Genomic DNA, 12,637 nt, shown 5'->3' with positions numbered 1-12,637 from the left:
TCAAATTCTCAACAAAAAAATAATAATAATAAGAAGAAGAAGAGGATAAGTCTAATGTCCCTCAAAATTTTATATTTATGTTATGGGAGCAAAGTTTGAGTCCAATGTTTGGGATTCTATTTGTTGATTCTGTGTGTTTTTATGTGTTTGAAGCCAAATATGTTACTGCAACAATGTCATTCTTGGATTCTAGATTGTCCTCTCATGGTGGAACCACAAAGTACAAAGCCTTTCATCAAATTAGTTGTGATTGTCAATGCACGCAATCAACGTTTAGACTTCAATTTGATGGAAAAATAAAATTTTAAATTTAAATTTAGAATCTGATTTGATTTTTTTAACTTCCATTTTCTTATTTAATTACTCTATAGCAAAATTTGATTCACTCGATGTTGTGTCTCTGAATGAATCTAGGATTAGTTGCAGGGGTGTCCAGTCCAACCCGGACCCGACCAAAACTGCCTGGACCGACTCGACCCGATTAGATATGAGTCGGCTCCAAATAAGTTTCGGTCGGCAACAGATGTGGACTTTCAAATCCGACCATTTTCGGTTCGGATATCGGTTTTCAATTATGGCAACCAGTAAAAAATGAACCGACTGAATATTTTGAACTAACAATTTTTTACTTGGGAACCGTGTCTCTACCTTTTGAAACTCTTACTTCTTTGCATGGCTGACACGTACTACCAGCCATTATCTCTTTCATTCCATCTTTTTATGCAAACTTTCTCTTTCTTTATTTTTATAATGCAAACTTATCTCTTCCTATCTTCCATTCTTATCAAGCATCATTTTTAACTCTTCTTGGTGGCTCTCTTTGAAATCAAAAGCTAAAAACCACTCATCATGCGAGTGTGAGTTCATTTGGCAAACTTTTCTCTAAAGTAAAACACAACTCCTTGGGTATGGTGAGGTGGGTGAGGCAGTAGCTATGATGTATTTTGATGTTTTGTGTCGTACTATGTTTGGGGTTTTTTGTGTGTAGTAGCAGATTTGAAGCCAACCACCAATCCGACCGAACCCGTCTGTGAAACTCATGGCAAATGGTGGTCGGAGACCCGAGGACTGTTGGTCGACAGTGGGTGACAGAATCCAGGACCCGATGAGATCAGGTTGAGTCATGGGTTGACCCTTAACCCGAGTTCGACCGACCCGTGGACACCTCGAAATTGCAGCATTGAGGGTGTCTAGCATTATTTACTTCACCCAAGAAGGAGATGGTAACTTGAAATTGTTGTTATTTTATTAAGGAAATGTAAATTGCTTTTTTCTTATTTAAAGTGATAATTAATTTTCAAAAACTTTCAGGCCTAACTACAACAACTAGAAATATTTAAGGTCTTTATACCTGGACTCCATGGCTTCCATGTGCATGCTCTTGGGGACACAACAAAAGGTTGCATGTCCCATTGGTATATTTCAATGAACATAATGTTTGTATCTTTCTATCTAAAGCATTTCGGGGAGAAGAGAAATAAAGAGTCTCCACTTTGTTCCAATCAAATGTCATTTTGTCTTATTCTATCTGCCTGCAAGACCATAATTCAATCTTATTAAGCATATATTTTATATAATTGGTTAATCCTTTAACAAAATATACTTGTAATTGGGTAGATCCAAATGAATACAGTACTTCAAGAAAAAAAAGTTCAAGTCAAGTATTAAAACCATAAAGATCTGACTAAGAAACAAGTGGAGAAAGAGCTGTTCACTAAAACTTGATAGAAGTCTCGACAAAATCTTTTCTATTGAGAATTAATGTTGAAACTTGACAGAAGCTGTTTCTATTGAGAATTACGAAATCAGACTTTTCAGATGCAATTGGATTTTTGTATATTTGTGTAGGGTTTTTTTTCTCACAACCCTAGACATATATATAATGATTATTTTAAAGGCTTACATATATATTAAGTGATCTAGTGTCTTATTCTCTTTAAAAGAAGTTACTACGTTTTTACGCCAAAAGGTTTTGTAACCAAGGAGCTTATTGATCTTCATTGTACATGAAGTGAAGAACTTTGCAGCCAACAACTTTCTTCAAGTTACTGGAGATAGTTACGTACTGAGATTCGTGCATTAAATGGAAATAGTGCCACTACAAGATCAAGTCTAATTGGGTATTGGAGTGAAGATTTAATTGTAAGTTGGTAACTTGGGATAGGCTAAGGGTAGTTGGTAAGATTACTTTTACTTGTAATCGCTTGATTATTGATTAGTGGATTCTTGGGAGTGGTGACCTTAAAATCACCCAGTGAAATTTTTGCCTTGGTGATTTTCCCTATTCGTAAGCAAATCACCATGTCAAATTTAATTTTTGCTGCATTTAGTTTAGTTGGTAATTTGTTTATGCTACCACGTCATTGCATGTAATTGAACCTAATTAATTAACTTGAGTAATTAATTAATTTGCAAGGGGTCAATACTTTTTGCCGTTTCAAATCCTGATGGCAAGGTTAGCAAAATTCAATTCTAATATGTCCCATATGGATTTTCTAAATTATAATTGTAGAGCCACTCCTTTTAGCTTTTGTAGGATGTTTTTATTTATTTTGTTTAGATATTTTCAAACTCTAGAGTGTGACAGATATATTTGTTTCAAACAAGGAATTTACTTCTCTAAATTCCTGTACTTCTCTAAGTAGTGCATTTTTAATGTGTTTGAATTAGGATTTTGTTAATTTTTTAAAAATGTGTGTATATATAAAGTTGAAGTACAATTTTAGAATTCAAATTGAATCAAAATTAGTTTCTAATTGTAGTATAATTGCGTGCCACGTGTCTAATTTAATTTTTATTTTTAAAATTTTTTTGTGCTAAGTGTTCCCCATTTGTAATGTTTCCATTTCATGCATAAGCACAAGTTACATGCTAGTTTAATATATTATGAACCTATTGAAAAACTTATATAATCCAGTTTGAAGTCTATATAAATAGATTTTTAGACAAATATATACATACAGTTAAATCGAGTCTTATATTCATGAGTTTGTTCACAAACATATTATTATGTTCGAGCTTGACTTGTTTAATAATCAAACTTACACTTAAGGCCTAAACTTGACTCGTTTTCTAAACAAATGAACATAAACAAGTTTTTTTTTTTTTTTGGAGCTAAGCTTGAGCTGTATATAAACAATTTGGTTAATTTACAGTCTTAACTGCAAGTTGATTACAAGTTGAAAATAACATGACTGGATTGATTGCTACCAAAATATAATGCCAAATTCATTATGATCCTAAAATGTAATGACCAAGATGATATATATTTTTTTGTTATATTTTTTTAATTAATTTTATTTTCAATTAAAAATGATGATTTGGAAGCTTCAATAATAATAATAATAAATAATGATGTGACGTTTTTAAATATCAAATAAAATTTATTATTATTATAGTAGTCACGTAAGCATCTAATGTTAATCTGTTAACTACATAGACATGTTTTTTGTGTTAATGAGTTAACGGTAATTAAAGACCAAATTAACTGTAAGTTGAAAACATAAACTATATATTTTTTTGCAAAGAAAAACATAAACTAAATTAATTGCTACAAAAATGTAATAACTAAATTAATTATGACCTCAAAATATAAAAACAAAAATTGTATTTTTGTTAATAATCAAACATAAATATGTATATATATATATATATTTTTTGAACTGAGCTAAAGTTATGCATATACAGCTTGGTTCATATACCGTCCTAATTGCAAGCTGACTAAAAGTTAAAAATAAAATGACTAAATTGAGTGTTACTTAATTTAAGGGCAAAATTTACAATGATCTCAAAAGGTAAGGATCAAGATCATATTTTTGCCAAAAAAAAAAGAAAAAAAAAAAAGAACATTTGTAGAGTAGTAGTAGTGCGAAGCATAAGTTAACCGTGGAGCTGTTCCGCACGTGATTGGTTGAGAATTCATTTAAGATCAAACGAAAGTCTCAGTCAACAACAATTTTTTTCTGAGTCTTCTTCTGTATTTTTAGTACTTCTATCAGTTTCAGTTGAACTATTTGCGCCAAGGTAAAAAACATAAGTGAAGTGATGATCCCCTATCTCAACTCACATACAAAACCAATGAAAAACGCTGCCACATAAGCATCGAACTAATCAAAGACAACAGTATCATAGTCTCAGACACACCTGATTCCCTCTCCATTGTACTATAAGACCAAACACGAAAACTAAGAGAGTGGCATTGTGTTTGGGAAAGTAAAAAATAAAAAGTCATTGTAATAAGAAGAAGCTCCCAAACTTCTCAGAACTCGTACTCTCCAATCACCAAAACTCCATGTCAGGTAAACAAAATAAAATCTAAGTTCTAAGCTTTCTCTATGTTTGATTTAGATCTGTCTTATATCTTATGCCTTTTTTTGCCTTTGATCTTTGGTAGCATCTTCCACTTTATATTTCAATTTTAATTTTTTACTTTTTTCTGTTCAGTCTTCTGATCTCTTTTTTCATAACCCATCATTTAAAATATTTTTTTTTTAAATTTCCAGTTGTTGGGTTTCTTTTTTTTTTTGGTTATTGGGAAATTGGGTAAAAGGAAATAAACAGAAATTTGGGCTGTTGATTCTGTTTCTAATGACCTTGCATGTTCACTTCAACTTTAGCTCACATGCTTTCCTTTTGGTTTGAGGGTTTATGCAAGTATTTTGGATAATTTTAATCTCTGCCCTGGAAATTTCAATGTTTTTAGCTCAGATTCTTTTAGTTTTTCTGACTTCATTTCTTCTTTCATGTTGCAGGAATTTACTTATGTCGACCAAAATCTTGGCCTGGATGTGAAGTTTGAATCTTTTAAGTGATTTTGTAAAGATCTTCTGCTTCTACTGTAAAGTATTCTGTTACTGAAACGTTTATGTTTTTGTTTTGTAAGAATATGTTGCTGTTGTAGTTTTATTAGAAGTAAATGTTGTGTTAGTTGGTTGGTGTTGTAAAGAGGAGAAAAAGAAGTAGATTATGTATAGAAATTTGTATTAGGGGAGTTGGTGTTTGGAAAAGGTTGTTTTTTGTTGTCTGGAAGTGTATTGATGGAGGACTCTACTCCTGTTTCTGGGTCATTTGATAAGTCTAGGGTAATGAATGTGAGGCCCTTGCGGTGTCTTGTTCCTATATTCGGATCAGCATCAGCTCCTAATTTTCCTTCATTTCCAAATCCCCAAGGTGGAGCACCCTTTGTTTGTGTTTCACCATCTGGTCCTTTCCCACCTGGGGCTGCCTCATTTTACCCCTTTTTTGCTACACCAGAGCCTCAAAGGCCGCCTGTACCAAATCGAAATGCACCAATATCAAATGCAGTTCCAATCACTTCATTTAGGACACCGCAGACTCAGTATGCAGGAGATGAGAATGGTGAGACAGGGTCTTCAAGAAGGGTTACTAGAAGTCGTGCTCTGTCACGACACCAAAGTGGCGATGTGCAGGAAGATGGGCAGTATTCAAGTAGTTTTAGCATGCACGATTCAGAAGATACTGGAAAGGCAGGGAGGTCAAAGAGTAGTAGTAGGTCACAGAGAAGGACTAGGGCTCGCCAGGACATCAATATTGCCTCAACTGAAATTGACATAGATTCAGTAATTGAAAATCTTCTTGCATCATCTAATATTGCAGCATTTGACATGATCCGGCGAACTGAAGCTGACAAGGAATCAGTTGGATGCTTACTCATGATATATGATTTTATCCGAAGAAAGATTAACCAAATTGAAGAGTCAAAGGATGCAATTCCAGGAGTAACAAGACGACCTGATTTAAGGGCAGGTGCAATTTTGATGAATAAAGGGATTCGGACGAATATCAAGAAGAGAGTTGGAGCTGTGCCTGGTGTTGAAGTTGGGGATTGTTTCTTTTTCAGGATGGAGTTGTGCTTGATTGGATTGCATGCACCATGTATGGCTGGCATTGATTACATGGGTCTGAAGGTCAGTCAAACTGAAGAGCCCTTAGCAGTCAGCATTGTTTCATCTGGAGGATACGACGATGATAATATGGAGGATGGGGGTGTGTTAATTTATAGTGGCCAAGGTGGGAATCACTTCCGGAAAGATAAGGAAGTAATGGATCAGAAGCTTGAAAGAGGTAACCTTGCTTTGGAGAAAAGCTTGCACCGGGGTAATGAGATTAGAGTGATTCGGGGCTTTAAGGATTTTGCAAATCCAACCGGGAAGGTATATGTCTATGATGGTCTTTACAAAATTCAGGAGTCGTGGGTCGATAAAGGAAAGTCAGGTCGCAATGTATTTAAGTATAAACTTGTCAGGTTACCTGGCCAGCCTGAAGCGTTCATGACCTGGAAATTAATTCAGCAATGGAAGGATGGAGTTAATTCTAGGGTCGGGGTTATATTGCCCGATCTTACTTCTGGGGCAGAAAGTGCACCTGTTTCTCTAGTAAATGATGTTGATGATGAGAAGGGCCCTGCATATTTCACCTATTTTCCTGGTCTCAAGAATGAAAAACCAGTTGATCCAACGGAACCTTGTACTGGCTGTAATTGTGTTGGTGGATGTCTCCCTGGTAGCAACTGCTCTTGCATTAAGAAAAATGAAGGTTACCTTCCTTATAATGCAAATTCAGTTCTTGTGAACCAAAAGTCATTGCTATATGAGTGTGGTCCTTCTTGTCAGTGTCCTCCTAATTGCCGGAACCGAGTATCACAAAGTGGTCTGAGAGTTCGTTTGGAAGTGTTTAAAACTAAGGATAGAGGCTGGGGTCTAAGGTCCTGGGATCCCCTTCGTGCTGGAGCTTTTATATGTGAATATGCAGGGGAAGTTATTGCTAGCGATAAGCTGGAGGAGCTTGGAAGTGAAAATGAAGATGATTACATCTTCGATGCAACCCGCACTTATCCACTTTTGGAACTGCCAGGTGATTCTAATGAGGCCCCAAAGATCCCACATCCCCTAATCATAAGTGCAAAAAATGCTGGGAATGTAGGTCGTTTTATGAATCACAGCTGCTCTCCAAATGTATCCTGGCAGCCAATTCTACGTGAAAATAAAAATGAATCTGATCTTCATGTTACATTTCATTCGGTTAGACACATTCCTCCAATGACAGAGTTGACATATGATTACGGGGCAGTACCACCTGAAAAAGCAGACCAGAGGAAGAAAAAATGCCTTTGTGGGTCGGTAAAGTGCAAAGGTTATTTCTATTAATGGTTTATCAATGGGCATCTGGCAAAGAGGATGGTCCTTGCTAACTTAATCTTCTTAAAAAGGTTAGAGGTCTTTACTTTCCAAATGCTCATTGCTTACCCTGAGATAAGATGTTTTTGTTTGTTTGTTTTATTTTTTCCTATTGAATAATTTAAATCCTCAATAATCAGTTGATCATGCAAAATATTGAAACATGCACCATGAAAAGTATTACAAAATTCTGGAATAAGGCAAGAGTTAAAGAGTCTACATTCACAAATATTTTGTAAGGAGTATACACAAAGTAGTCAAAGTTGTCCTCCCCACTCCCCAAAACACCTCATGGACCAAATTTTGTTAAATAATTATTGTTGGATTTGATGATTTTGCCTGGGTTTTTACCCATTGGAAGACATAATACAGTAATATTGCATATTTTGTTTGTTTAATATAGACCTGGTAACCTGTCCTTGAACCAGTAACTTTTGCACCAAGCAAGACTTTCCTTGTATCGTCCAAATCTTTCATAGTAATCGTTTTTTGCAACCAGTAAAATCAACAGCTTGGAGGTGTGCACATAGATTATGCTCATCTAGAGACTAGCAAAAGAAATTCTGAGGAATAGTCATTGTTTACTGCTCTATAAATTCTTGGGCTACTCATGTCCATTGTTCTTAAAGATGTCTGAAGCATGACTGCTGAGCATGTCTAGGGGTGAGACATAATCATTTGGAGTTGCAAGGCCTCATCTTGTGCTGGCGTTATAGTAATGTATAAAATACCTAAATAAGCATGTGCATTTCCATACTTAGGAGAAGTGGCATAACATATCAACCCAGAAAATATTATTGTTATTTTTTTATTACTCCTATTATCTATGGTGTGTGTGTGTGCGTGTATTGATGTTTGACTTTTGGTTGAGTGGTTGTGGCGTTATGGTTTGGAGAATGGTGCCCTTTGGAGAAGGGTCATTGGGGCGAAGTATGGGAATGAGTGGGGTTGTTGGTGTACAAAAGCTGTGTTGTGGGCATATGGTGTTTGTTTATGGAAGTTCATTAGAAGTGGCTGGTTGAATTTCTCCAAGTTCCTTCGGTATGATGTGGGTGATGGAACTCGTGTGAAGTTTTGGGATGATGTGTGGTGTAGGGATCGTCCTCTTAAGGAGGCGTTCCCAGATTTATATAACATTAGTAGGACAAGGGAGGCTTTGGTCTCCGAGGTTATGTGCTACACGAATGGGAGAGTTTCTTGGGACATTTAGTTTCGTCGGTTAGTGAACGAACAAGAGTCACTTTCTTTGGACTCATTTTTGGTCCTGATCTATTCCACTAAGGTGTGGGGTGTTGGTGCTGACAAACTTTGTTGGAAGCCAGCTTACAGTCGTGGTTTCAAGGTGAGTGGGTATTATCATTCTTTATCCCCTTCTACTGTCATTCCCTTTCCTTGGAAGATGGTGTAGCAATCGAAGGTTCCTCCTCGAGTAGCTTTTTTCACTTGGACTATGGCTTTAGGCAAGATTCTAACTATAGATAATCTTCGGAAGAGGCACTTTGTCGTTCTTGAGTGGTGTTTCATGTGCAGAGGGTGTGGGGAATCTGTAGATCATCTCCTCCTTCATTGTCCTTTCGCTTATGAGATGTGGAGTATGATATTCTGCTTGTTTGGTATTTGCTGGGTGATGTCGCGAAGGGTAGTGGATTTGTTGGATTGTTGGTCTTGCAATTTTAGGCGACATCATAATATAGTTTTTCGGAGGATTGTGCCGCATTGTTTGATGTGGTGTATCTGGCGGGAACGGAATTCGAGAAGCTTTAAGGATCGCGAGCAGTCCATTTTGAGTTTAAGTCCTTTTTCTTTTTTACTCTTTTCGAATGGTGTTTGGTTTTACCTTCTTTTTCTTGTACTTCTCTTCCTAGGTTGCTTGATCTGTGTACTTTGGTTTCTTGATGTTTTTGCCTCTTTCGTACATTTCCTATGTATGGGACTGTGTTCTTTCAATATATTTGCTATGTTACTTATCAAAATTTTTTTTTTGCCATATAAGCTTTTGAGTCCTTACAATTTTCTACGTCAGTGTTCTAATGTATATTTTTAATTGAATTTATATTCTATTTTATGTTTAAACTCTCAATTAGAATCTTGTCACATCTTATTTTCTTTAAATGGTATAATAGATAGTTCCATCCATACTATAAATCTTGTCCATGTGCCTCCAAAAAGTAACAGTGCATGTGAGATTGCTGGACTGTGTTTGAACTTTGAAGTCTTCCTACAGGTTGGGTCCTCCTCTCCTAAACAGGTCACTCACACACCCTTAGTTATCCTTTTCTCATCTCTCACACCTCAGCCACCATGGCCAGAACAACTTTGAGCTCCTCCTCCTCACCCTTAGGTTCTAACAAAAATCTTCAACTTTAACTTATGCACTAGAAGTGACAATCTAATGATATATTTTCTGCTGGGTGTCATGGGTTTGATCTAAAGATTTGAACTTGGTCTGTTACTAATGACCTTGAGATGAAAATAAAAACAGAACAAAGAGAAACCTATCTGGGCTTTCATCTACTAAGGCACAGGTTTGTAAACCATGCCAAAGAAAATTGTTATATTCGCCAGAAATTTCAAAACCAGGGGGTCTAAAGTGCATTTTACCCTTTTATTTCTTTTGGGTAATTTACACATGGACCCAGTGTGTTTTGAACACAAGAACTCACCCTCCATTCCATTATAATGAGAGAAGGAAGTGCAGGTGAGCTATAGCTCATTGGTGCTGGTTATTATTTCATTAGGCTGATTGTTATGTTGGATCATACTGTATGGTTCATCTGTCTGTTGTAAGTTGTTGCATTTAATTTTAAATTCATTTAATCATCCACCACATAAGCTATCTCGTTAATTTTGTTTAGATTTAGGTTTTAGACTTTTAGTATGGTTGACTAGTAAAATAATATTTTGTCAAGATGTTAAAAAACTTTGGCTTTTCTCAGAAAACAAGGGGAAAAAAAACCTGTCACTGATAATAAAATCATTCATTGTAGATCGGTTTGATTTTATTTATTTATTTATCATTTGTTGGGTGTTTAAAGTTTTGGTGCACTGTAAGTATTGCTACTCTGTCTGCCTGAAAATTTAAATTTAAATGTTTTAAGGTTGCTTGGTACTGTTTCTGTTTTCACAAATTTTTGGAAATGTATGCACTTTCAGTAAAAGCAAACAAAAAAAAGGTGTCAATTAGAAACTTCTGAGAAACAAACAATAAGAGGAGATCGATAAATATTGCTACTCTGTATGCCTGAAAATTTAAATTAAATGTTTAGGGTTGCTTGATACTGTTTCTGTTTTCACATTTTTTGGAAACATACACATGTTCGACGAAAGCAAACAAAAAAAGGGTGTCAAACTGTCAAATAGAAACTTCTGAGAAACAAACAATAAAAAGAGATTGGTAAAAGGATGAATACACAGACACTCAGCCACAATGGTTACCAATGACTTAGTTTAGGCTTCCATTTCGTCTACATTAGATAGGCATTAAACTAACGAAAACATCAGACTTCTAAAGCTGTCATAGAGACAATGATCTAATGGCACATTGATTGCTTGCTTGACATGGCCATTGGCGCTATATTGGCTGTGTCAATGAAAACATTTACAACAGATATCCTCTCAAAATCAGGGAAACCCATTCAAGATTGTGTTATGACTGGGTTTAATTTCTGACTGAGTGGATAGTTGTTTGGTCATATTCGAGATGACCGGTCTCTTGAATAAGAGAATAGGGAGGGAAATTGGGATAATAATTCTCAGCTGCTTTATTCATTGCATTCTACGTTAAATACAAGTCCTAGGAATTCAAATGACAAACAGATAACAATAGATAATCCTATGATTGTTCAAATACCAGCAAATAATCCTAAAGGGACTCAACTTCTTAGAAACTCAAATACAAATACCAATTCAAATATTACTTTATCTAGATAACCATAATTCAAATACGAATGCAGCAACAACTCCATTGTAATCCAAATACAAATTTCAAATGCAATAACTATCCACCCACGGCAATAGCCATCCAAGAATGCCAAATCTTTCACGTAATCTTCTCCCTTCTTCAGATAACAGTGCACTCCTCTCTTCAGACGTAACAGATTGACCCCCCATGGCACTGCATAACGATTACAATTAGGTTGATTCATTAGCAGGTGTAGATCTAGAATTTTTGCTTTTACATTCACTTGTTGCTGTCCAACCCTTGACTGCAATCTGTATTCAAAATTTAAATGAAGCAATGTAAGCAAACCACCTACAAATATTGTAAAAAACCCGAAATCACTATTTATCAAATCATAAATCTTATATGAGTTATGAGTTATGGTAACGGGTGCCCTTATGACAATTATTAATATATTATATTAGGAAAGTTTTAAAACCACTTTCAAGGGAAATAAAAAAAGATGTCAGAAAAATTAATTGCTTTATCATTTTCTCATTAAATGTTTCTAAAATAGTTCCTAAACCAATTCCCTTATGGCATTGGTTAACATTTCCCATCTTTCTTATTTTAGTGTGTTTGCAGTAAACACAATTTTCTGTATCATGTCATCATGCAACTCTATTGGGTTAGAACTAGTAGTGTGATTTCTATCATTTCAGTAAAAAAAAAAGAACCAGAAATGTTTATATAAGTTTGTCATATTGATGTTAATAAAAAAAACCCTGTTATAAATCTGAAGGTTTGTAATATTTAAAATTTCTGAATATTTTGGCTTGGTGAAAATATATTCTCACAGTGGCATATCCTCTTGTTCTGTTTCTCAGTTGACCTGTGGTTGATAGCGGGAATGAGATTCAAGGTGACTCAGGAATGCTGGATGCATTATTTTGAGATGTACCTATGTCTGGCATGCAAGAATGCCAAAATTTTCCCAACTATGTTGTAGTGAATGAGGACACCAAAGATCTCTTCTCAGAATGTGTATGTGCTAATATTTGCAAGTTGTAAACTTTACAAGCAGAGCTGTGGTGTTATTTAGTTTAGTGGAATCTCTGCCCTTTTCTTTTCTAGTCAAACTAGTTTTTCCATTTTAGGGAGGTGCTTCTCGTACTCGTGGGATTAAGATTTCCTCATATTCAAGGTGTACACTTGTATGTGGTTGAGTCTTGAGGATTGTCTCATGCACCCATTCTCAACAAGCATTCCAACTTTATAATTGATGGAGATGGAGATGGAGGCTATACATGCTCCAAGTATATTTTATAATATAAAATCTTTTCCCCTACAAGGGAAGGACAAAAATACTCACTTTTGTGAGGTTTGAGAGAGTTCATGGTAGGCAGTCTTATTTCAATCTGTACTCTAGTAAACAAAAATAAAAATTAATGACTTTATGGGTTAGGATCGTGTAATTAGTTTTTATTGGATTAGTAATTATTATTGCATTGCACTAGTCAGGATAAAAACTTGTAAAACCAATTGGAGATTATCTTTAGGA

At 35.3% G+C, this 12,637-nt stretch overlaps 1 protein-coding gene and 1 long non-coding RNA gene across 2 annotated transcripts; both read left to right on the top strand.

Moving 5' to 3' along the window:
- The first annotated feature begins 743 nt into the window (after window positions 1-743).
- Window positions 744-1,502, top strand: LOC142611445 (uncharacterized). The gene is made up of 2 exons (XR_012840036.1): window positions 744-1,223; window positions 1,312-1,502. It is a non-coding gene; the product is annotated as an uncharacterized LOC142611445 (long non-coding RNA).
- Window positions 1,503-4,043: 2,541 nt separating this feature from the next.
- On the top strand, window positions 4,044-12,215 carry LOC142610225 (histone-lysine N-methyltransferase, H3 lysine-9 specific SUVH1-like). The gene is made up of 3 exons (XM_075781982.1): window positions 4,044-4,298; window positions 4,752-7,228; window positions 11,964-12,215. Exon 2 carries the CDS (start codon window positions 5,037-5,039, stop codon window positions 7,164-7,166), a length of 2,130 nt encoding a protein of 709 aa, XP_075638097.1. The 5' UTR covers window positions 4,044-4,298; window positions 4,752-5,036; the 3' UTR covers window positions 7,167-7,228; window positions 11,964-12,215.
- The last annotated feature ends 422 nt before the right edge of the window (window positions 12,216-12,637 follow it).

This window comes from Castanea sativa, chromosome 9 (assembly GCF_040712315.1).
Source record: "Castanea sativa cultivar Marrone di Chiusa Pesio chromosome 9, ASM4071231v1".
NCBI lineage: Eukaryota > Viridiplantae > Streptophyta > Magnoliopsida > Fagales > Fagaceae > Castanea > Castanea sativa.
This window is presented reverse-complemented; position numbering and strand designations above follow the sequence as displayed.

Excerpts from the sequence above, each read along its gene's own strand:
- LOC142610225 (XM_075781982.1), top strand. The coding sequence starts at position 5,037 with ATGGAGGACTCTACTCCTGTTTCTGGGTCATTTGATAAGTCTAGGGTA.